The sequence below is a fragment of the Meleagris gallopavo genome, chromosome 14, assembly GCF_000146605.3.
Source record: "Meleagris gallopavo isolate NT-WF06-2002-E0010 breed Aviagen turkey brand Nicholas breeding stock chromosome 14, Turkey_5.1, whole genome shotgun sequence".
Lineage (NCBI taxonomy): Eukaryota > Metazoa > Chordata > Aves > Galliformes > Phasianidae > Meleagris > Meleagris gallopavo.
This window is the reverse complement of record NC_015024.2, coordinates 15,082,405-15,108,201: the sequence shown is the minus strand read 5'-3', so window position 1 is coordinate 15,108,201 and position 25,797 is coordinate 15,082,405. Positions and strand designations below refer to the sequence as shown.

Here is a 25,797-nt window from a genome sequence, read left to right as displayed (position 1 = left end):
GCAAAGCTGTCGTGGAATTGGTTTGGGTTGTATCTGAGGCTTTGTGTTGGAGGAGTTGGTGGGCAGCTTCTCATGTTGCTTTTAGTGGGGTGGGAAAGTGTACTGTGATATGGGAAATGCCCTCAGATTGCCATGGTGGGTACAGCTCACCAGTGTGTTGACTTTGAATGCAGTAAGGCTTCTTGCAGGGAAGGTTTTCCTGACTGTTCCGACAAATTACTCTTTAGGAACATTTTGTTATACACGGTTATAGGAGCGGAACGACTTGCTTCTCTGCTGCTACATTGTTTTGAGGAATTAAAGGTGATCAAAGGTGCAGTGATATTAAACACAGCTCTCGCAGGGAAGATGATGACATTAGCCAGTGGCTCTTGCCCAGAGGGGTCTTCAAGTGGATTGGGTTCCATCCAGGTATAAGGTTTCACGTGCAGCAGGAGCCAGGTTTTGAGATATGAAACCACCTTCCCTGAGAGGACTGAGGGGAAACTGCATCAGCTGTGAGCTGTGTGCATTTAGCAAACCCTTTGCTAACTGCGCTCTGGGGCAGGTGGGTGCAGAGCCAGGAGCTGTGCTGCTCACGCTTGCTGGGTGCTGTCACTTTGGCTGGCGCTGTTACAGCTCATTCTTCTGCTGTAGGACTGAGATTCAAGTAGTTGCAAGTGGGATGGGTTGGGTTATGCTCTGAAATAAACATTATATAGTTATTATGAACGTGGTTATAGAATGTGCTCTCACTGATGCTAGTGGGCTTAAGTGAGGGGGTAGATAGAAGTGGAACAAAACCTTGAGTCTCCTTCAGGGCTATAAATCAGTTAATCAGTCTCATAAGTGCTTTGATTCAAGGCAAGGGTCCATAAGATATTGAAATCCAGGCTTTCTGTTACTGCCTTGAAATCAAAACGAAGCCAAAAATCACAGAACCCAATTAATCATCTTTGGGTTAAATCTTGCAAGTAATACTGTATAAACACTTTAGATCCAGAGGGGATTATGGGCAAATACGGAGCTGATGGAGGAGTTCAAGGATGTTCTGAATTGCAAAGTAGGCGTGCAGAAAGCATTTCTGGAGCCTGTGGGCGGGAAGTGTGTGGAAGAAGGGATGGATGGAGGTTCTGAGGGCAGCAGCTTGGGGTAAATCAGACCTGGCTGAGGCTGGGGGACAGCAGAAGTGTGGGGGAGAGGAGAAGGTAAAGCTGTAGAGCCCAGAATGGCCAAAGGTCCATGGAGCACCTGAACCCTGCTGCCAGTGCTGGCTTTCTTGTGGGGTCGTGGGTAAGTTGCTTAACCATTGTGGGTTTGCTTGCTCACATATAAAACAGGCATCAGTCATGGCAGGGGACTTGAATCAACTGATCGTTCTCAGGTATTTCAGGATGGTGTTTTACTTTGGGTCACTCTTTGACACAGTCAGGTCTGTGTAATCATTGTGTTTACAGGTCAGTTCATTTCTTGTGATAGGAGAACGGGAAGAAGAGGCAATATAGGATGTAGATTTATTTATTTTTTTAATGAAGATAATTACTGTATTGTGTTTTCAGTATCAGAAGGGGCTTTTTCAGAAGGCTGAGTGCCAGACATTTCCCTATAGAAGACAAATTCTCTCTGGTTCTTCATCTTCTTTGTGTCTGCAGTCGAGTACACATGATTAATTGATGGCTTCATTTCCCCAAAGCTGCATGGCTGGAGCAGTCTCCATTATCCTCCCTGCTCAGGCACCTACCCAGGCTCTGTGTTTATTAGAGCAATGATTCCAAGTATACATTACTCCATTTTCCTGGTATGTTAGAATTTTTCTCTCTGAAGTGCTGTGACTTCTCTTATCATTTTTACCTGCAGTGACTTGTGGTGCGAGCTCCCCGCACAGTTAATTCCCTTAGATGATTTATTTACCAGTGACACAGCAGAGCCCTCAACATAGTAATTGCAATGACGTGATCATCAAAGCATCAAAAGCAGGAGCCTAGGTTCCTCATCTCCCTTTTGCTGCTGCAGTCCTCCCACCTCTCTCCCTTTATGCTCTCTTTGTTGCTTTAAACCTTTTGGAGAAGGAAAAAAAAATCCATAACCAGATAAAAACTGGGTCTGTGCATCCATAGATAATGAAGCATGTGTCTTTCTTGAGCCCAGCAGCTCCAAAACACTGTCACATCATTTGGTTTTGCTGACCCAGTGCTTTGTGACCCTGCAGAGATGGGCTATATGGCAGGAGATGGAGAAACAGCGAAGTGCTGCTCCCATATCCAAACAAAAAAAATGAGTACTTAAAACTCAATTGTTTTATCTTGTCTGGAAGAAATATTCCACGCAGCTGGAAGACTTGTAATTGAATTTAAAGATGATGACCTCTGGGACTAGATGTCTGTATGAAGAACATGTGGACGGATGGCTGGTGAGCCTTTGCTCTGTGCCTGCAGAGTTGGATGGGCACTGAGAGGGAGCGGGGAACTCATCTCCTCTGTAATGTTGTGCCCATCCTTCTGTCCATTGGGGCAGATGCTCATCTTGCTGCTGGGTGCAGTGCTGGTTCCTGCCCTGCTGCAGGTGCTCTGGATGCTTCTGGCTTGAACCAAGTCCTCCCAGAGCTTGGGTTTTGGAAGCGTCTCCTCAGCAGGGAGCTAACTGCTGGTGGGGGGTTATGGATTGCTTGGAAGAAGCGAGTCTGGCAGCACAGCATGTGGAGCTGCTGCATCGCTGCTTGAGGCGTGCTGATTTCACTGATCCAGGCTGAGGCCATTAATTAGCTCATTTTATGCATGCACACGTTTCATCTAAGTGTTTTTCTGTTATCTGGGAGAAATGGGAATATGAAAAACTGGGCAACTGTCCCTTCCAAGTGCTGGGGGCAGAGCAGGGATCCCATTCCTGAGACATACGCTGGGTTTGGGGCCTGGTTGGTGGAGGTGGTGGGCTTGCTGCACTGGCACAAATCAGCTCTTGCCAGGCACCAGGAACTCAGGGAGCCACAGCTCCATTACATTCTAATAATCTGAGAAATGAAATACAGTGATTAGTTGGATTGTTAAATGGACCTAGAGCCTACGTCAGAGCTCTTTCCAACAGCGTTTGGCTCACAGAATAACAAAACTAGCTGCAAAAGCAGGATTACTGCAGGCTTTGTGTTGTGTGTGCTCTTTCAGCCCTGCTGCAGCAGAGCTTGGAGGTGTTTGTTGCTCATGGGATAGGGCAGTGGGCTCAAATGTGGCTGTGTTCCCAGCTCCATGTTGTGCGTAGGGCTGGGCTGCTCTGTGCCTCAGCTCCTCCAAGAGGGGAAGAAGGCAGGGCCAGGAGAAGGTCTTCCAAGTGATGGAAGAGCACTTACAGCCTAGCTTTGAGACAAGTGTTTTCTGTTTTGGCTCGGTACATAGGTTTGAAGAAGCACTTCCACTTTCACATGCTGAAGCTAAGCATATTTGTCTTTGCTGAAAGGGTTATAACTGCCTTCAGGGATTGCTGTAGATCAAATACTGCTGAACCAGCTGTGGGAGGAGCAGCAGAGGGATGATGTACAAACCAGCTAAAGGACTTGCTTCCTGACCACTACCGCGTGCAGCTGCATTTGCTGCAGGTGGTGATGTCCCTCTGCTACGCCACTGTTTTGTGCCTGTGATGTGTCTGAGAAATGGAATAGGAAAGCAGCCTTGTTGTGAATACCTTATTATTAAAAGGAGTAGCTGTAGAATGTGGTTCTTACTATTATTTTTTTTATTTTTTATTTTTTGGTGACAATTCAGTCATGAAATGTTAACTCAGAAAAATCAGATTAGAGAAGCATTATAAAGCAGTGAGGTTGAACATCAGCATGTAATTCATCCCTGTTCACATCATGTCCTGCTCTCCAGGACTGCCATCCCAGTGCAGAACAGCCCCTGTTCTCGTTCTGCTCTGGATACTGAGTGCTTCAGAACATGCAGCAGGAGTCTTTGGTGAGCACTGGGTGTGCAGCTGGGAAGGAGCTCTCAAGGACAGAGCTGTGCTCCATCAAGGGATGGGGAGCAGCTCCTGAGTGGGAAACACCTGGGCTCTTGCTGGTTGCTGATCAGCTCTGCCACAAGGTTGCGTAGCCCTTGGTCTCCCAGTGATGCTTAGGGAGGGAAGAAAGATCCCATTGGCCCCATGTTCCTCCGTGCTGCACAGAGGCAGGGCTGTTTGAATCTGGCTGCAGGGCAGCACTGGAATGTGCACCCCCAACAGGGAATGCCTGGTGGGCTGTGGAAGGAAGGGAGGGCTGCCTGTGGGTGGGGGCTGTGCTTGGGCCAGGAGCTTGGCTGTCAGTCTGGGCGAAGGCAGATGGAAGTAATTTTACAGCTTGGAAGTCAGCTAACAGTTGTCTTGATACAGATCAACTGTGGGCTGGACGGTTCTTGGAGGAAGTTGTTGTCCTGACCCCATCATTTAGTGCCCTAAAAATAAATTTATACGCCCTTGCTGTCTGTTCAGGAGGCTCAAACTCCCGCCCTTCCTGATAATGTTGGGGAATGGTGACCTTCAGCATTTGCTGTTTTACCAAGCAGCAGACCTCTCTGGCTTCATTTTCTCTTCGTGCATCTGGAATTCTAACCTCTGGGAGTTCTGATACTGCAGCAGATGCTCTCTTGTTTGGTAGGTTTGTGGCGTTCGGGGTAGCTGAGGAAATCTTGGGCTTGTGAACCTCCAAAGGCAAATGGAAAGAAACTCAAGTGACAGTTTATCATGTATCTTTCACTTCTTTGCGTTCTTATGCCAGACAAAGCTTTGTCTTTTATCCCATAATTATCATTCCTCTTGAGCAACTTAATCAAAGCAAGGTTTTTTGGGGGATAGTGTTAATTTGATCTGCTAGATGGCTGCATGATCTCCAACAAAGATATTGGGGAGTTTTGGGGGCAGATTCTTGCAGCATCAGTGAGCTGCCAAGGGGACGAGCTCTGACTTTGTTAGCACTGTGGTTAGTGTTGCTTCTGCCTGTGGCTTCCTTCCTCTTCCCTCTTTCCCCTTTTCATTTCAGCTGCGTGTTTTCTGAGATTCTCTTTTGTCATTTGTGGAAAGTGCTGCATTTCTTACAAGGACCTTTGAAACTGAAATCTTGCCTTCATCTTGAAACGAATGCTTTGCACTTCATAAAATGCAAAATGTGCATAATATGTGTTGGTAATGGGGCGACTGTCAGCTAAGGAGATGACTTGATCCGCGTGAGAGATATTGGCTTTGAGGAGATCCTTTTCTCTCCTGGCCTAACGTGCTTTGCTCCGTGCACCAGAGCAACCTCTTTAGAAATCATGCTTGGTGACTTCAGCCAAACCCTCACTGCTTTGCAGGGCGCTGCAGATTAATGCTAGTGCAAGCTTGGGCTCTTAATGCAATCTCAACCCTTTAATTAAAACAACATGGAACAAAAAGGGAGAATTAGTTAAAAATAACAACTCTCGGAAGCCTAGCTTGCCTTTTTATTAGACTTGTCCTCACTTTCTCAGCTGCTCTGATAAGAAGGATGTTCTCCCTCTGGGATGCAGTGAATAAACTGGGATGTAACTCATTTGTTTGGGCATTATGTTTTAATTAATTTCTAACACTAATCCCTTCCCTGTACTCTTTTCTTTCTTTTTTATCCTTCTGGCTTGTAGATAATAAAATAGTCCCGTTTCAAAGAAAGGATTGGTGATTTGTACCATTACAGAAATTAGGCTTGGTTGCTGTGTACCCCAGGGCCGGGGATGTTCTACATTGCCCTGTGGAGGGTGCTGGAGGAACTTTCAGGAAACCCACCCAGAATGTGTGGAACTTGAGCAGATTCAATGTACCTGGAATGCAGCCACGTTTTTCAGTGAGATAAAGTGTATGCTGTATAACATTCTTTGGAATAAAAATTATCCTCTAGATAACATGGGCTAGTTTTTCTTTTGTATTTAGACTTGTCTAGACTTCCTTATGGCAGAAATGGTTCAGGCTCTCTTTAAACTGGTGGGAAGCTTGCCATTCTAGCAAGGCAGGAGATGGGCACTCTCTGATCTTCCAGTAATGAAGCGGTGTTTTTGCGCAGTCCCTTCTCTCCGCAGCTCTTCCTGGCTGCCCCTGCATCCTGCTTACTTAGCCTTGTCCAGCCTTTCTAAATCGATATGCACTGCTGCATTACTGGAATTGGAAAATAAAATAAAAATCCCAGCAGAGGGTTTTGGCATGAGAGCATTGTTTGAAAATGGATGGGATGCTATTTAACTCAACAAATGAGCTTGGTGTGTTGTTTTGTTGTTGTTGTTTTTTTTCCATTTCTAATCTATACACAAGCGTCTGAGTGGAAATCCCTGTCCAAGCAGAGCTAAAATAGCTCTGGAAGGGGTTGGATTTCATTCTGCCCAAGTACTGAAGCTCCTGCAGGTGCCTCTAGCGATGACTTCATGTGCTGCTGTGCCCAGCGAGTGCTTTCCCACAGTGTTGTAGCTCTGGGCTGACTTTCTAGTAACAGAGCAGCGCATGACCTCTGTTTCTTGCTGTGATTTCAGGAGAATTAAGGGACAGATGGGCAAAATGCTTATAAAACAAACCATGGCTTCCCCACACTGAAAATCTGCTGACGCAGAAGCAGACGGACAGGGCGGGCTCTTAAAATGCACAAAGCAGGAGTACACTAATTGTGTAGTGACTGTGGAGAGGACCAATTCTCACAGGGAATTGCTCAGAGAATTACTTCATTCTTTAGATGCAAAGACACCTTTGATCTGGCTTGTTCAGGTGTGCAATTGGGACCATGGTGGCCTTGAAGAGTGGAGAGCGGCTTGTAAAATACAGAGGAAAATGATCCTGTTAAGGTTCTTTTTGTGCTGTTTTTTAAATTATGTTCCTTTCTTTGAGAGCAATTTTCTTCTGTTAGATACCAGTTCATTCCATCTTGGTCTATAGCAGATCTGAATTTGGTCCATCAAAAGGCAATGGTTGGAGCAGCACTGGCTGCAGGGTTTGGGCTGTGTGGGGGGCTGGGCTCTGGAGGGCTCTGCTGCCCTTTCAGAGATGGATGGATGGGGAGAGGCTCCAGGTGAGTGCAGGGAGGTGTGGGGCAGGGCTGTGGTCCCTCATGTAATGCCATCAGAAAGGAACCTGTCTGAAGTACTGGATCTGATTCAGTGATTATAGAGGTAAACCAGTCCTACTCAAGGTTGTTGAAACCTTGGGGGGAGAAGTATCCATGGGAATAGTGATTTAAGGGAGTGTATTTCCTAATAGCATTGGGATACAGTTTAGTGGGCATGGTGGTGATGGTTGGATGATCTTAGAGGTCTTTCCCAACCTTAATGAACCTTTAATAATAAATTGCTGTATACAAAGTCAATGACAACCCAGTAAGATTTTACCAAGAAAATAAATACATGAAATGGAACAAATCCCCCAGTGTTAGGGCCGGATCTTCAGTTGTCTGTCTGGCATGTGTGATGGAGTGGGCATTCTCATGAGAGATGGTTGTGTTTGGTGTTATCTGTCTGTTGGCTGTTCAGTTGATGGCCATGGGGAGCAGAGCCAGCAGCCTGCTGCTTTCTGGCACCAGAAAGAGGGTCTCTGGTGGATGCTGGGAGGCAGCAGGAGCCTGGCACTGGCTGCCCTCTAGCGTGCTGCTGCCCACAGCAAGGCACTGCAGGAGCAGGGAGGATGCTTGCCATTGGTGGCCTTTTAAAACTTGGGAGCAGCCTAATCCTCTAAATCTCAGTTTAAATTGATGCCCTGTTTACCTGGTAGGAATCTGAGTGCTGAGGGATTAGTGCATGATAAGCAGGAGGTGATTTACATCTCACACCAGAGAGCATTGTGAGGTTGGGGAGTTATGGGGTCTGTGCTGTTAGACCCGGCCCTTTGTGTTGGCATGCTGCTATTCCTGCTCCTGCCCCCATACACTTTGGTGTGATCTGCAGCACTGATGCACTGATCTGGGGAATGAAGGGTTGCAGCAGGTGTAGGGCAAGTTCCTGTGCAGGATTTCTCAGTGTGGGATCATTGCAGGGTGACTTTTGACACCTACTGGCGTGAATCAGTGCTGATGGGCCTGTGCAAGGAAAGGTTTGGCTTCATTTCTGTAGGTGAGATGCTGCAGGTTGTTGGGTTGGGTTTTGTTTTTTGTTTGTTTGTGTTTTTTTTTGTTTTGTTTTGTTTTTTTTGCATCCTTATTTCTATGGCTGCTAGAGTGTCATAGTGCTCGTAGGGCTGAGAGCAGTGCGAGTCCTGTCTGACAGCTGCAATTACTGAGCTGTGGCTGGCAGCACAGCAATCCCATGGGGACCACAAGGAATGAATCCAGCTCCTAGAAAATTGGTTAACCTGAAGAATGCCTGTATGGTGCTGGAGAAGAGTGCAGGCATGATTTCGATCAAGAATATTGGAAGACTTGTTGCTGAGAAGTACTGTTGCTCCAGGCTGTGTCAGGGATACCCAGGGGTGTGTGGAGAGGGCTGGGTGTACAGGGTTAGAGCTTAGTCAGGAGGTGTGTGTTTAAGGGATCTGCTTCAGCCTGACTCCTGTAATTAAGGAGCATGTATATATCTGTACCTTGGAAACACTTCATTCATTAATCTAATGGTGAGGAGAATTATGCAGAGATGAACTTAAAGATGTAAGGGAAGGCTGGGTTTGCATCTGGAATGAAGCAAGGCATGCAGCAGCTGTAGTTGTTGGAAAGGAGAGCGCCAGCAACATGAATGAGTTATGCCATGGTTCCAGCTATGCACCAGTGTCTGTACAAACCAGCCTGAATCTGTAGGCAGTTTACAGTTAAAGGCTTGGACAGGGAGGGCAATGCAGGTAAAAATTGGGAAAATGTATCTCTCTAAGAATGCATGAGGTTTCATGAGAGCAAGTTAACGCTTTCTTTGCTGTGGAATCCCGTGAAAGATTTAGACTAAATTCAAATGGTGATAGAATGCAGCTCTTACCTGGTAGTGAAAAGTGAGGGAGTAAGCAGAGGCAGAAGACTGCAGTCCTGGTGCTGATGCCAATCAGTGGCTGCTCCTCTGGTATTGTGCCAGAGGTGGGACTGCACGGAGGTGTTTTCAGATGGTTTGAGTTCTGCATGTTACATTCTCTAAGTGACATGTTCTGGACTCTGTGGCCAAGCAGTGTGCTCCTTTGGGTGTGAGCACATCCTTGGCGTACTGTGGGAAGTGGGTGAATGTCTCCAGAACAGCAACAGTGCTTTAATGGTAAGGCAGTGGTGGCTGAAGTGCAGCAAAGCAAAGTCACATATAAAAATCTGAGAGCAAAGGGAAGAGCTTGCCTTTAGCATGAGATCTCTAACTCTTGGTTTGTTTTCCTTCAGTCACTGAACATCCCCTTTGAACATGGCTGGGGGAAGAGTCTGAAATCCTGCAAAACCACTTTATTTTTTTTTTCTTCCCCCCTTCCTTCCAAGGGAGGGCAGGAGCAAACAGCTCGCACACCTCCTGCCCTGTGGGCCCTTACAGGCAGCAGGCTGAACCAGTTTGCCCATCTCTGGGTGCTGTTGGGGAGGTACCTGCTCCAGGAGGGCTTTGCAGAGGCTGCAGCTGGGCTCGGGGCACCAAGCAGGGTCTGATACAGTGCTGAGGAGAAGTTTATGGAGCGTGGCACGGAGTGAGGCGTGCGAGCAGCTTTTGGCTCCAGAAGGTACCTGCCATCAGCTCTCAGGTGAGAAACTGAGATTATTTACAGTGAGCGTGAGAGACTTCTGTTGTGTATTCAGTTCTGTTCCCGTGGCTGGAGGTGTTCCCAGGCACTCGGAGTGCCTTAGCACAAAGGGTATCAGGAAGCTTCTTCTGAGTGTACTTGGATTGAGTACTGTGGCAGAGGGAGCAGAGGGTTCTGCAGGCTGTCTCAGCCCTGCGGTTCTGCACCCTGCTGCTGGGCACCAGGACCTACAGACAGGGCCAGCACTGCACCGAGCTACCAAGTGCTTTGGTTGCTCTGAGATCTGCTGCAAATCCATGTTGGGATCTCCCTGCCTAATGGCTGGGACTCAGGTGCTCTTTGGCACAAGTCCCTTACGCCCTGGTGTAAAGATAGGGAAAAGCAGGCTGCTCTCTTTTTCTTTGTGGATATTTAGGTATGTGCTGTGACATAAGGCATGAACAGCTGGAAAATGTGCTTTCTCCTGCAGTACTGTGAGGATATGTGGGGTTGTCAAGCTCTATTCACTAGAGCTGGCATTCTGAGCCCACCCCAAGCCATATAAGATAATCTGGGATAGGGAATATCACCCCCCTGCCATAGAAGCAGGTGACAGATCCCTTTCTCTGGTGACAGGCATCCTGCCCATCAGCTCAGTGCTCCTCAAAGGGATATGTGAGTAAATCCCTGTTGTGGCAGCAAGCATATTGAGGAACAGATGGTGCTGTGCTACAACTTTACCTGCTATAAGTCTAATGCACAACTCAGCGATACAGAAACAGGCATTGTATTCCAGTGGCTGCTACATTCTGGTGGGGGGTTTGCATTTGATTTATCCCTTCCTTCTGCTGATTGCTAAAGGATATTATACACAACTTTTTTTTTTTCTCCCAGAGGGTTTGGAAATATAACATCAATGAGATTTGTGATGGAATCCCTGAATTTATTCTCCCTTTGCTGTTTCTGTGCAAGTCATACCAATGAGTGTGTGCCATGATGTGCTAAAGGAGCTCACAGCCCCTGGAGGAGCAGGTGTCTGGTGTCCCCCCAAGCTCAGTTAATGCTGGAGTGGTTTTTCAAGGTTTGAGAAGCAGCTGTATACAGCAGAGGATGATGAAACAACCTGTTTTCTATGGCTGGCCATCCTTCTTCCTCCTCCACGTGGAGGGCCAGGTGCACTGGTGTCCTGGTCTTGGTGTGGCTGTCCCTTTCCCTTCCAACCATGTGTGCAGGATGGGAGCGGGGCTCCTGAGGGCAGCCATGTGGTGCTGAGTGACCTCTTGAAATGGGCAGGGGAAGAGATTTGTGCCACCACTTCACCCATTAACCTGAGTGAGAGTAGCAGTGTGGTGTTTTTTTTTTTTCCAATGCCTATTTGATCTTATGGCTGCAGAAAGGATCTAATATGAACTCTGTAACTCCATTTCCAAGCATCCTCTTCCTGCTCCAAATGGCTTCCTTTCCCTAGCTGAAGCTCACATCATGTCCTCTCCAAGGAGCATGGGAAAAACACATTTTAATTTTTCACTCTTGGCAAATGAGGAATCACGCCCATGAAAACAAATACCCATTAATTATGGCCATGAAATGCTGATTGAATCACAGCTTTGATAATGGCAAGGACAGTTTGCAAGCCTGCTTTATATCCCAAAGGGGGAAAATAGAAATGAGAATTTCTTTGAGCAAGCTTTCAGCCCCTCCTAGCCTTCCATTTAGAAGTTTCGCTGCCAACAGGTACTGCTCAGTTATGGCAGTGTTTCCATTTCAAGCGTGAGAGGGGGACTGAAGTTATTGCCTGTGCTAATTGTTAACAAATGCTGAACTCGCACTCGTGCCCATTAGAACAGAAATAGCATTTCTGGGTGTAGGAGTGGTCACAGGTTGACCCCCATTGGGGAGAACTGCTGCTCCCTCTCTCTCCCCCTCTCTGCCCTTTCTTCTTGTTTTTCTCCACTCGTTGCTCTATGAAAGAAGCCACTCTGCTTTGTTTTAGCTCTGCAGTTGCTTTGCACCATGTGGGCTGGGCTGACCCCCTGCACCCACATTCTCACCCTGTGCTCAGCACCAGCTGAGATTTGGGAAGCTCCCACCCTGCTTGCAGGGCAGGGCTCTGTGTCCAGCACCTGCACCAGCACAAATCCTGCACTGTAGGGGTGAGGTCCCTCATCTGAGGGGCTGACTCAGCTCAGCAGCCCCTCCACATTTCCCCTCTTGGCTTCCTCCTGCATTGTGCGTGGCTTGGTGCTTCCGATGTCACCACTCCCACCACAACCCGCTGCTGGCGTCACTCCTTTCTCCTTTCTTTTTTTTCTTTTAAGAAGGCAGTGAGGTGGTAGTGCTCTTCCTCATGCTTGGAGGGGCTCAGATCCAGGGGACACCTCTGGAAGGAAGCTGAGCTGTGGTTTATGTATTGTGTGCCCACGTGAGTCCTGGGGGCACCACTGTGTGGGTCCTGACCCATCGTTCCGTACTCCCAGGGGCTGGATAGGAAATTACGATACTTTTAAAATATAAGTTTTAATTTTACAATAATTACTTCTTGGCTGGCTTGAGTGTTTGCAAAAAGCCCCAAAAGCCTGAGGAAGGGCAGGGGAGTGCTGCGAGGCGGTGGGGCTGTCGCGTGGCCAACCTTGCTGCCAGCCCATTGGAGGCTTTCCATTGCTTTCAATGGGCTTTGGATTGAGCCCATGGTGTGCTGGCTGTTTGTTTTGGAGGTCTTCTGAGGATAAAAGCAGCTTTTCAATGGCTGTTCTTTTTCTTTGGCTCAGTTGCTCTCTGCGCCTCGTGGCCGGGTGCTTTTGGATGTGTCCCTGTTCTCTGAATGGGAAGCAGCTTGTGTATTCTGGAAGGCTTGCTTTGGTCTTCCAACAGTGTTTAGTGCCCAGCACAAGCGATGCGACCCCTCTGTGGGGTGATGCTGTGCGCTCAATTCCTTTTCCATGGTCAAATGGTGGGATAGCACCAAGGCTCACCATCGAGAAAATTGTTGCTTACACCAGAGCTGCCTCACTCCAACAACAAAAAGCACTGATTTGCCTCCTTTCAAATTCTGGATAATTATTCCCTTTTTTTTTAATATGTCCGGAACTGACAAATGTACACTGCATGGCTATTTTGTTACTAAAATGAGGCACTAATTGCTGGAGCAGCAGATGATACATTTTGAAATTTCTTTGCTTTCTGCCTCGAAGCAGAATTACAGCAGACCTGTGTTCTCAGGAAGCATTGCTCAATAGCAATGCTGGCAATGTGTTATATAGATTTATGATTTACCAATTTTTCTTCTATTTGCTGGTGCTCTTCCCAACCATTTGTGGTTCTCTGGCAAAAATTGGCCACGAAGATGAGCAGCTGTCTCTTAGAGAGGTCCAAACTGAACTCATGGGCAAAACCTGCCCATGTCACATTGTGTTGGATCAAGCCTCAACTAAAGATGGCACAAGGGCAGTTTCTGCAGCACGCTGGAGCCATGTAGTTGGATCTGGGTGCTTTGGTCTGGGGGAGAGGAGCACTGTGGTGCTGGGAGAGGCATGGGCTGCCCATGCCATGCTCTGATCTCTATCATTGGCAGTGGAGGAGACAGGGCTGGGTGGCTTCAAATAGTGACTTTAATGAAAGTTTGTATCAGTGTTGGTACTGTGCCAAGTGTAGCAATGACACTTGAATGGATTCTGGGTTTATGGTCTGAAACTGCAGGTGGGGAGGAGAGGCACAAAAGGTGGCCAAGGTGGTCTCTTTGTTCATATTCCTTTAGGTGCAGTGATCTCAACTGTGACATTCAAACACAAAAGGAAGGACAAATCCTCTACTGGGTGTGTGGCTCTCCTGGGGTTGGCATGACCTGTGAAGTCTGATCAAGGGCAGAGCATTGCTCTGAGTCATAATTTTTTTTTTCCTGGAGGCTGCAGCATCCCGGGTTACTCATCCTGAGAGAATGAATGCACTGAGGGTATAATTATCGTAGTTAGACATCATTTATTCTCACTATTTTAAAGATTCTTGTCAGGTGACTAATAGGTTTGGGTTGTTATTTTTGTCATCCTGGCTATGTATATCATGCAAAATGCTGAAACTTTACTATCCCATTTATGCTTCCTCTTACAGCATTGTAGATCTCTGCCGAGTACTTAGGTTAGGTAGTAATTCTACCCCATTTGCCATGGATTAACGAGGCTATAAAATAATCGTAAAGCTGGGGCAGCCCTGGATTTTCACACTCCTCACGTATTTGTATCTATCACAAAGTCCTTCATCTAACATCATTACCTGATTTCTCTGGGCTCCCTTTAATATTCCTTGCTGACTTTAAGAGCTGGAGGTACCAGCTTGCTTTGGACAGCACCAGGAGCTGGGTGATCCTGACACCCACTGTGGAATAACATCATCAGGCATGAGGGAAGGCAAGCAAAGCAGGTTGGGAACAGTGATGCCCATCATGGTGACCTCTTGGTGAGATGGGTGAAGAAAGTAGGATGATGAAAGCATTTTCATGCTCTTGTTCTCTGTTGGTTTTGGAAAGGTGGAGGTATGAGGCTACAGCCTGCAAGGGTAGAGGGCCAATGTGGCTTTGTCCATGTCAGCCCCCAGAGAGCTGTGCTATGGAAACTGGGTGACACAGCCTCGTGGTGGTAGGGCAGTGGCACACGAAGGCAATTCCAAGTTTGTGGAACTGGAGCACTCGCTGCTTGTGCTGAACCTGACCTGAATCTGTAGTGCCAGGTACGTAGGTAAGGGTTGCTGTTGGAGAAGTCAGGCTGTAAGTGCTTTAATCACTTGCAGAGTTAAAAGGCAGTGGCACTTCATTTCTGACAAGAAACGATAATTAGCTTACTGTGGAGTAGAAGCTGAGAAATTTGTTTCTGGCACAGTGCTGACTTCAAAAATGTGTGTGTCACTGCTTTATTGTTATTGTAGAAAAATATGCATACAGAGAGGAGGCAAAAAGACAGCACCTCATCCATGGCTTGGAAAACTGCTGTTAAACCAGTACCTTAAGCTGGCAGCAGAGGGGAGAGGCTCTGTCCTGCAGAGTGCTTCAGGATGCAGTTTGCTGTTGGGTTTGGCAGCCCCTTGGCTTGGAGCACACTGGTGGGAAGAGCTGGGAACCCGTGTAATGCCTGGAGTTGCTCGTGGAGAGAGCCTTTCTTCAGCATCTCCCATCTGTCTGCTCCAGATAGACCCATCATCTCCTCTTCCTAGCTAAGAGTAGGACATCCTGCCATGTAGATTTTGTTTGCTTTCTAAATTCAGGCTTGATAATGTGAAAGGCAAATCTCTGGAACAATTGATCTGAGAGGTGCCCAAAATTCATGCTAGAATAAAGGATGAAGTACATTACAAAGATCTCTGGATTTTTTTCTTTTTATCTCAAGGAATGAAATTGCTTTGCAAACACCTTTTGCCAGAAGTTGATTCTCTTTTCAGAAACTCTCAGTCAGGGAAGGCTGGATTACAGACTTATCCCATATGCCACTGCTGCTTTTTAAGCATCTTACATACTTAGAGGTTACAACATCAAAGAGAGGATGGCTGATGACTACTTCACTTTATCTTTATTAAGTTGGTAATTAAGGGCCAGAGTGTAGCAGAAATGATTTTTGAAAAATCACTTCATCTTTATTTGGGGTTAATTGCATTAATACTCACAGCTTGACAGGCTTCTTACAAGACAAGAATTTAAAGAAAGGGTGAAGGAGATGTGAGTTAGAACTTCCTCAGTGCTGAAGCTGCACAAGTAAGCAGTGAGCATGGTGGGGCTTGGCCTGCCCTGAGACCACCCCAGGATGCCAGGACTTGGGGATTTGAACTTGTTGAGTTGGAAGTAGAAGCAGATATCCGTGTAGTGACATGCCTGAAGCAGAAGTGGTTCTCAGGACTCTGCAAGGGCTGTCTCAATGGTTTCTTGGTCTTTTCTGCACCTTGCCTTTCTCTTTATAGAGGATTGAGTATTGGTTGCAGTCTTCATTCACAGTAAGTGAATACAGGCTACGGACAAACCATGCTCAGGACTCAAAGCAATGGCTAGGGCAGACATCTGCTAGCCCTTATAATTATTTGGTACATCTGCACAATAATTCACCTTTTACTGCTGAAGGTGCAGAGACCAAAAAGGATCAAAGCCTTAATGTCATTACCTGCCGCCTGGGTCTGGCTATGCGTCCTGTTCTGTATTTCTAATCAATGGTCTGTATCTAGTGGGAATGCAGCTTTGTAGATGTCAGAGGAAACTGATGCTTTTGTCCTGTGGTCTCTCAGGTAGATGAATTATGTATCTGTGTGAACTTTGTATGAGGTACCTTGAAAAGAAAAGCAGTGATTCAGCTACCCTCATTCCATTCATTGTAGCACAGAATGTAACATGCAAGGAGGGTTGAGGATCCCTCTGAGATCTTTTCCTATTATGTCGGTGAACCTTTGTTCCCTTTTAGCATTTATTATTCCAGGAATACAATCAATAATACGAAGAGAAGCATGAATCTGCTGCACATCACATTTTCTATCCTGTTAGCAGTGTGCTCCTTAGATTCCTGTTCTGTGGGCTTATTCCTTACCAGAAATGAATGTCCTGTTGTTCGTATAGCTGCAGATCAAATAGATTTGTAGTATCTCTCTATCTTGAGAGCGGTGCATACGTCTACAAAATCTTTTTCTGATATAGCTATTTTTTCCCCATGAAGGTTTGGTTACTGTGACTTTTGAAAGCCATTTGGACATCCTATTAGCTTTCCCATAGTGAATTTCCTGTGACCTTTATTCTCCAAGGAACATGAATATCAGTTACGTACTTCAAATTAAAACACCTGGAATCACGTTCTGAAAGAAGTCCACAGAAGGCAAAGCCAATCTGAATGGATGCTTCATCAGTCCCAAATCAAATCACCAATGTTCTGAATTACACTCAGCTCTTCTTTATATTATCAACTCTGCTCCTTTGTGTGTTGGGGAGAGCAGTGTGGCTGAGATGGAGCTGGCTGGAGCTGTCCCAGCAGCACAGAAGGATGGGAGGCACAAAGGGTAACTGCCCCATATGCAAGCACCATTTAAAAATACCATGGATCGTGCCACATCTAAAAAATACCTTGTGTTATATCAAAGGAGAAAATGCCCATCTTTATCTTTTTCCTTATTTAGGGGGAAAAGGCACAAAAGACAACAGAGTAGAGCAAGCATTATAACTTTTCAGAGTGGCATGGTTTGATTTTCCTGGCTTAGGGTAAGGCCATTCCCTATGCTGTTTCCTAAACTATGAAGCTGCTTTTCTTTTTGTCTAGAAATGGAACCCAAAAATGACAGAAACTTGGATTTTCTTTTTTAATCTGTGTTTAACTTTGGCAATGGCTTGACCACAATGTGCAGATGCCATGGGAGGTGCTCCCAACAGCTCTTTGAGCAGTGCTGTCCAGCTGCAATTACCCTCAGCTGCCTGGGCTAACTGCAGATGGTGGCAGTGGCCTCTCCCAGTGGAAAACCAAAACTTCTCATTTTGTACATCCACACTGATATTCAAGTGCCCTAAACATAGAATATAGAGCAGTGATGAGTAACACCCCAGATGCAGGAAGCTTTCCTTGTGGCCACGGGCTAAGAGAACATTGAAAGGAGTGATGAAACTCTTGAGGTGGGTGTACAGGTGCTGGATTTTAAATGTAGAGCCTGAGTTCTGTTATAACAAGTTCTGTCTCTGTCCTGGATCAGTGGAAAGCTGCTACAGGCTCCAAGCCATTGTGCCCTGGGCCAGGCTGGGGGAGCACCTCCTGGCTTGGCTTGGTGTGAGGCAGATTAGGTCCACTTTGCAGTATAGACCCCAACACAAGGCATCTTGGAGGTTTCTGAGCTCCTTTTCTCACCCTGGTGTGGAAAAACTGAGGAGAGATGTTGCTTCATAACAGCTTCAGATGTTTGAAATAGTTGTCATAGTCTCTTCTGCATTGAGAGCACATCTGAGATGTTTAAACTCCCTGGAGCTGCACGGAAAACTGAGACCAGCACCATCATGGGCAGAGCCATTCTTAGCTCGTTGAATGCACGAGGAAGAACTGTGATGCTCGGTGACACACAGGTCCAAAGCCTGTCTGAAACAGGCTGTCAGCAATCTGCAGAACTGCTCTACTGTCTGACTCTCAACTAGGATACGAGCTGACTGTGCAACTGTGGGTTCTTGCAATATGAAGATTTACATTTCATTGCACAAGGCAGTGGAGTTGGTCTGGCTGGTGCTTTTACCATGTCTCCTCTTTGTGCAGTTCCATCAGTGAGGTGCTGACAGTTGCACAGGTTGGGCCCCTTGCAGCTCTGGCCCCAGAAAGCTTTAGGAAACCTCAAGTCCCACGAGGGGCCTTAAAAAGGTTAATTACCTTTTGACTTCCACCCAGAGCTGCTCCCCTTGGCTTTTGCTAGGAAAGAGCTCACAAATGAGGGGTGCAGCATGCTGACATTAACAGCTTCTGACCCAGAAGGGTGGATTGCCTGGGAGTTGGTATAAGATTAAGCATCAAGGCTGTGTTCCCTCGTGGGCTGTTAGCTCTGTGTTTATTCTCCGTGCTCTGTTTATGAAGTGTGCACGAGGAGCTTCGTTTTTCTCACGCAGCAAATGCTGTGTCAATGGAGCTGTGTGAGCTGTGCAGGAGAGCAGCACTGTCTCTTTGGCAGGTGTTGAGCTTTCAGCCGGTACGAATGCAGACAGCAAGTCTGAAGCTTTGTACATTTGGCATCTTCTGCCACCCAAGCTGAGGAAATCGGTGCCTCCATTCTGCAGGAACTGCGCTGATCTGTTTTTCCTCCTCCAGTTGCTTTTCCCAAAGGTGCTTTTTAAAATAGGATTCCCAAGGAGAAAGCGCTGACAGCTCGGCTCCCCGCGTGGCAGATAACGAGGTGTCGGTGTGATCCTCCCGCTGGGTCCTTTCCTCGGAGCTGAGCGATGCGAACGAACGCACGGCGTTGCTCGGAGTAGGGCGGCAGCTCCATTAATCCCTTAACGGCGGTGGCGTATAAATGGGGTTGTTGTCAGGACACGTGGCAAAAGGGTTAAAATTTAATTAGAAAACCTGGTGGCAGCTCCAGGAGCTTAACGGAGATTTGTGTAAGCCGCTCGGAAGGACAAGGCTGCTGTGTGAGCTGCTGGCGGAGCCGGGCTACTGCAGCCACTGGCTCTGGGGGCACGCCTGGAGCCTGCCCAGGAAGCGCCGTGAAAGAGGAGTTTGTTGGGAGGTTGGACTCGGCTCTCTGCACGCCCTATAAAGCCAGCAGGCCGGCATGCCAGCGTGCTAACCAGCCAGCCGGGCGGGACGCGGAGGTTCGCTGGGACCATGGCTTCGGTACTGATGTGCGGGGTGGAGGATCTGCTGCTCGGGGGCAGCCGATGCGTCTGGACGCTGACGGTGACGGCGCTCCGGCGGTGGTACGCAGGGCGGCTGCGGGCGTGCCGGCAAGCGCTGCGGGCATGGTGCGGCCTCGGGGATGTCTACCAGGTAGGGGACACCTGCGGAGCTGCCAGCGGGGATGTGGGTGTGGGGCTCTGTTTGTCACAGCTGGATATTGGAGATCGCAGTTTGCGTTGCAGCATGGTTCTGTCTGTGATAAATCTTGGTGTAAGTGTCGCTGGGCTGTTTGTTTATCTTGGGTATTTCCAAGCTGCTCCTTCTCTCTCTTTCTCTCTGCTGTTCTGTAGTGTGGGGAGCTACAGAGCTCCCAGCAAAACTGCCCTCCCTCCGTAACCATTAAAGCATCTCTTGCACGTGGAAGCAGTGCTAAAGGGACATCTGTACCTGTGCAATCCCTAAGGGACCTGTTGCTGTTTAGCTGTAAGGCATGCCCAGGTTCAGGTGTGCCCAGCAGTGGGAGAGCAGCTATACAACTGATGGCTCTTATTGTGCTCGAAATTACTTTGGCACTGCATACAGATGAATATCATCTGAGTATGTGGATAGTTTGGGAATGCACAGCCTGGCTGCTGACCTGTCCTGCCTCACCAGCACTGCTGGGCTGGCCAAGAACCCACTGACAGCAGATGGACTCAACTCTGCTGCTGCTGCTTGAAAGTGGCTCCCTCAAAGAGTAACGTTTTCTTGAAACAAAGTGGGACTGTACCTCTGTCTGATGTTACTGTGTTCTTGTGGCTCGGGGTAGGGATTAATTTGTCCTTGCTCTCAAGTAGCATCACTCCCTTGCTGCTATGGGGATGTGAAAATGGGCAAAATGAGGAGATGAGTGATGCTAGACAGTGCCTGTGCTGGGTGGGGATCTGGATGCTACCCATCCCACTGGGCTGTGCCAGGTCCTCCCCATGATGGAACCAGGCAGGGACAAAGCTGCTCTCACATCTTAATGTCAGGAATTTCCTAATGGTCATTTTGGGGTGAGTTAAACAGAGATGGCTGAAAGAATGCCCTGTGGCTCTTCCTTGGGTTGTGCAACACATTGCTTTTTGTGCTCAACTCTTGGCTTTTTGCTGTTTAAAAACACTGGTGGGATCCCTTCTGATGCTGGTGGGAACAGAGCGAGTACACAGCAGTTGGTGTCACAGCCTGGGTGGATGTCATAACCCTACAAGAGGCTGAGTAAATTATTTCTGGTTATGATTTCATTTTCTAGGGATGTGTGTGGATTATTTGTGCCCAGGCTGTGCAAAGGGAGTGCAGGTGGGGTGATGTGACAGGTTCTTGTGCTGCTGTGCAACCCTGAGGGCTGCAGCTCCCTTTCATCTGTGCTGGGGGGTCACATTGCTTTGAGGGTCAGGGGCTGTTCTCAGGTGAGGTGGCACTGAACAGATCTCTTCCCTGTTTTAATCGCCACCATTGTGACGGAAGGAAAGCCAGCAGGGTTTCTTCTCACTGGGCTGGGAAGTTTTCCTTAAATATTAAATTGTCCTTTGATAAAGTGCTTGCTGACCTGATGGGAGACCCAAACTGTGCTAAAAACACTTTTCCTTTCTCATTTCCACATCAGCTCACCTTCATCTTTTGAAGCTGCTAGGTGCCAGGGCTATCACGTGGGAGACCCTTCTGGCCCCACTGCAATCCTCTCTGCCAGCATAAAGCCCTTACCTGCCTTAGTGACTCAAAGTCCAAAACCCAAGGACAGAGCAGCTTCTGTCCATCATCTTCCCTTTGAGCACAGTGTAGGGAGGACCAAGTTGATACCATCTCCTGTCTCACGCACAGAGACCAGCCCAGAGGTGGGATGTCTTGTTTAACTATTGCCCTGGAGCCACAGTGAGCAGCTGTCCTGTTTCTCTCTAAAATAACCTGTGAACCTGTGCAAGAGGGAACTTGGCCTCTCTGAATGCTTTGGTTGCATGCCAGGGAATGTTGTCCACAGCAGAGAATATCTGAAAGCATGGAGAAAGCAGACTTGCAGAGAGGAGGTGGAAGAGCTGGCACAAAGATCATCTTTGTGACTGCAGTGAGTCAGTGTGAGCAATGCTGTTAGGGGAAAATTCTCAGGTGAGAGTCCAGCATAGAGGTCTTCATGCAACAGTACGTATATCCTATGAGAAGAGGGAAAGAGATGGAGCTTGGAGCTGTATTATTTTGTTGTGCAAAGCTCACGTGTGGCTCTGACCTGATAGTGTGGCATGAGGGGACTCTTCCCCAGGCCCCTTGTGTTGTGTGTAGCAGATATATTCAGTGCTGTAGTGTCCAGCTGCCTCCTCCAGAATGAAGCACTCGGCTGGGTTCCCCCTTGCAAGTTTTTAGGCTGCCTGTCCTGAATCTAGAGAACAGAGCACTGAAACCAACTGAAATGGTTTCATATCTGTGAGGTTGTTAGATGATGGCAAAGCTAAAAACAGCCCAACTCACTTCTATAAATTACAAGTTGGTTGAGTTTTTTAGTGGTAGGTGCACCCATCAGTGTGCTCCTTACAGGGTGTGGAAGAGAAACCAAGCAAAGCATTCTCAAACTGTGCAGAATATAAGGAGACGTGATGAATGCCTGCTGGATGGGAAGCTGGGAAGGAGGATGGAGGCATCTCTGAGCTCAGGCTATTCGGTTATGCTGGTAATTTGGCAGACACTTTTGGCTGCAGAATTGTAAATTGAAGTCGTGGCTTTTGGGATGGCGTACTTTTTAACCTCTGAAAGGTCACTTCCTCTGGGAGGAGGGGAAAAAAATGCAGATGCAGCACAGAAAATCAGCTTTGTCCATGTCTGCCCTGTACCTGCCTGGGTGGAGCAGTGAGGAAGCAGCTGGCTGCTGTTTCCTATGGTGCTAATGGGGGTGGTTTGGACAGCAAGGAGTGAGCTTCCTCTGCTGCCACACCTTCACTTTTCTTTATAAAACTGCTGACGACAAACTTGGAGGCTCCTTTTTTCTTTATCACAATTATAAGTCAATGGTTATGGGCCGGTGAGGGGCATGACTCCCTTGGCTCTGTACTGGGCAGCGCCCAGAAGCACCATCTCAGCCTTCCCACCAGCTCAGGGCTTTCTGAGGGAGCTCACAGGCCTTATTCAAGGATGCTGAATGTGCCTCTTCGAACACTGTATGGAAATGGGAATTAACCTCTGCTCTAGAAGAGCTTTGCTTTGCTTTCGTGATCTGACCCAGTGCTCTGATGCCTCTTGTACCCCACTGGTGCAGTCCCACTGTGATTTCCCCATGGCTGTGGCTCACAGGGAGCCTCCGCCTGGGAGTTTAAGCGTTCAGTCTTCCAAAATCCACTTTCCAAACATTACTGCCAGGCATATTTCCACTTGAGCTCATGGTACAGGGTTTTCTCTTGGAGTTCGTTGAAACAAAAATATGATTTTTGTACTGCTCCTCCCTCTTCCTCAGCAGACAAACTCCATAGCCAGACTGAACTTCACCTCATTTCCTCCAGGGTGTCCCGGTGCCAGGTTCAAACAGTGCCTTCTATTCACTGCCTACCCTGGCCCACACGTATGTATTTGTATTCAGTGTGACGTAGCTCACCCAGTGCGTTGGATTTCAAATGTCGCCGGCGCCACTTTTCAAAACCCATCTCTTGCAGACGTATCACCACGTGAATGTTCTGGTATAAATCACCCTTATAGCCTTGTGCAAAGGCTGGCAGCTTGCGCTGGCTGAGCAAGAAGCTTACGAAAAGGCAACTTAAAAGTATGTCAGGCTCATGCTGCTTTTTCCACACTTCATTTCTGAGCGGTTAGCTTTCTGTCACTCCTGCTAGCATTGCCACTGCACTTCTTGGCAAGCTCGTATGAACTGTCCATGTGCTTAAAATAATGCTGTGCTATCTCTGCCTCCTAATTTTCAGAAAATCAGGCCATCCTCATGCAGTCTGCATTGCTCTCAAAACCTCTGAGTCATAATTAGTGGTTAGTAATTCTTCTAATCTTCTGTGCAGATGGAGACCAGTTCGTTCTCAGAAGCTGCAAAGAGGATAAAGTTATCAGCACTGGAAAATATTAGCTTAAATGCCCTCCCACACATACACACGTACACTTTTCCCTGCTAATGCTCTGCCTTCCATCTAAATGTGCATCAGTTCTATGTTTTGGGGTTGGAAAGGTAAGCTGCATGAGGGTCATTGAAATGCTGAGGATAACCCAAATGTGTGCAGTTCTTTAGCTGTGCAAAGCCATCACTGGCAATGAAAGCAACACAAAATTTCAGGCTCTGTGTCTTCCTCGTGTAGAACATGGGCTGATGGGCAGGTGGTCCATGAGAACATCGTGCTGGTCCTTTGTGCAGGTAGCTGGCTTGTGTGAGAGAGGAAGGCAGGAGGAGTGGCATTGGGTGAGCAAGTTGTAGGTGGGCAGCAAAACAAGAGCTGGAATCACTTTGGGGAGGTGGCTGCCCTGGGGACAGGTGTTGGGTGTAACACAGGTGTTGGGTATGGAGTTGTTTGGTGAGTGCTGGGCTGGCTGCAGCAGATCTGGGAGGGTTAAGTGTGTTAATGGGAAAGAAGCCCACTGGAGTCCTGTTGGGCAAGTGTACTCAGCATCTAAGTCAGTGTGTTCATTAAGCCTTAGTGAAAGCGGGTAATTCCTCTCTAATGGCAAGCAAGTTGCATCTGCTCGCTTCCAAAGGAGTCGGTGCAGAGAGATTGGGATGTGCTGTCTCAATCAGATCACTAACTTAGTGTCTCCAGCTGCTGGAACCTTTTCCTAGTACACTGCCTTTCCTCTAAACCAACTTTTCCCATCTAGAAAACTGCCTGTGGCTCGGAGCACAGCTGAGTTGTGCACTTCCATCTGTATTTGTAAGTTCCCAAGGAGCTGTGCTCTTCCCCTCCTCCTGTCCCTGTCATTCCAGTGGGGCAGAGCCTGGCACCACCCAGGTAACCTTCACGTCATGTCTCTAAGGAAAAATGACTCACTCATTTTCCAACTAATTTGAGGCTTTAGATCCTGTATTTGGAGATGAACACAAATTTGTGACTCTGAAATACTTTTCCAAAACTGCCTTAGCTGCCAGCCTTCAGTTTGCTGATCTGGAGGAGCGAGCTGGACCAGAACTGGCATCCTCAATCCTTGCAGCTCATGTTTTTTTCCATGGAACTAGTGATATTGAGTACTGCTGGGAAAACTCTTGGAGTCATGAGGCAGTACGAGAATATTAGCCTGCTCTGGGGCCATTGCTCCCAGTCCGTGTTGGGTGCTGCAGTGCAGAGCTGTGGTGTTCCTTTGGCATCGCTCCCTCTGTCATCTTTACCACCTGAGGATGTGAATCTGCTGTGATCTAAAGGCTTGTGTTCCTGCTGGTATTGCACACACCAGCTGCCCACTAGTTTCTTTGGTGGGTCCAATCCAAGGCTGCAGCCATGTGCCTTGGAAGGGAACATGAGAAATGCAGAGGAATGCAGTGCCTGGGGTGCCTCTTGCAGTGAGGGGCAATGAAGAACTGAGTGCATGGTGCTTGCTGCCTTGGTCATGTTTCCCATTAGCTGGGCCCGGGAATGTCATCTGCTGAAAGCTGGGAAAATGCTTCTGAAACTGTAGCTCCATTTCTGTTACAAATTTTGAGTGAAAGGTCTGAGATCCTCTGCCCCAAGGTGGGCACCTTGCACAGAGTACCTTTGGTCAGCTGCTGCTTTTGGACTTGGCTTTGTTTCATAATAGAGGGGTTAACACTGAGAAGAAACAACAATTGCAGTACTTTCCCTGCTCACCCCGCTCGTTTGTAACAATCGCATTTCAACATCTTGCATCCCCTGACTCATGCTGGAAGGGCTTTTGTTTCTGAATCTGTAATCAAAGCAACAAACGCTAAGGTCACTTCCTTGAGATTATGGCAACGGAAGAAGCCTGGGATTGTGTCTCCCTTCTTCCCCAGCTCGAATGTACAGAAAATAGAAAGGCTGAGTGCATGTTTCTTGCTGTGTGCTTCTTTGGTTTTTCCAGTCCTTTTAAACCAGTAAGTTTGTGGCTTGGAGGTAAGAGCCTATATTTTAATTCCTGATCCTTAGTAGTAGCAGACAATGGTGATCTTATTTTTTTTTAACTATCATTGCATGAAAGTAATGCAGAGTTTACAATCTGTGCTTGCAGCAGGGAGTACAGCCAGAAAGCATGCAGAGTAGTGCGAGTTTGCTTTGGGTGCTTTGGTAGTGCTGGCTGAACCCTTTGTGCTTGCTCTTCTGACAGATGGTCTGTAAGAACTTCTGTGCATCTTTTGCACTCCGTTGTACAGATAAGGGCTGTGTGTTTACCCTCAGCACTTAGAGCTGCTGTTCCTGCTTCTGTTGTCTGTGCTCTCTCAGCTGCATTAGCAAAGTGCTAAACCAAGCCTGGTCCTGCTAACTTTGCAGCTGGAAAGCAGGTATGTCACTTCAGAGTACAGAGAAAACATGTTTTCAAATGTTACCCTTATAGGCTGCTTGCAATATGATTTAAGCTGAACAAAGCCCAAATTCATAAGTCACCGGGCGGGGCAGCCAGTGCCTGGTACAGTGGCTCCTTTCAGCATCTAACTATTAAATGTCTCATCAGTGAGGTCTCTACCCCTCACACTGAAAAGCCCTCCTGGAGAGGCTGGCACAGGGCTGCCAAATGCACATGGAGCTCGTCAACGGCTGCTGAGGAAGAGCTGAGATCAGAGGAGCAGTTGTGCTTTGAAGCGTAGCGGTGTGGTTGCCTGGCACTGGGTGCTGGCTCCTCTCCACCAGCACTGCCCCAGCAATGCCGCTCAGTGCTGAGTGCAGCCCATGCACAAACTGCAGAGAGCTGAGGGTTTGGGGCCTTTCTTGCTTTATTTGCTTGCTCTTTGCATTTTTTTTTT

At 47.6% G+C, this 25,797-nt stretch overlaps 1 protein-coding gene across 4 annotated transcripts in view; it reads left to right on the top strand.

The window, feature by feature from the left end:
* Window positions 1-25,797, top strand: part of FRMD4B (FERM domain containing 4B) — a 106,552-nt gene that overhangs the window by 21,377 nt on the left and 59,378 nt on the right. For 2 of the 4 annotated variants that reach the window (XM_003210179.3, XM_010718713.2), the window contains exon 1: window positions 18,888-19,064. The exons of 1 other annotated variant lie outside the window; for it this stretch is intronic. In XM_003210179.3, the coding sequence (XP_003210227.1) occupies window positions 18,903-19,064 (162 nt within the window). In that variant the 5' untranslated portion in view covers window positions 18,888-18,902. Of the gene's footprint in view, window positions 1-4,569; window positions 4,600-18,887; window positions 19,065-25,797 lie in introns of those variants that run through there. One more of the 4 variants, XM_019620211.2, reaches the window with a different exon arrangement.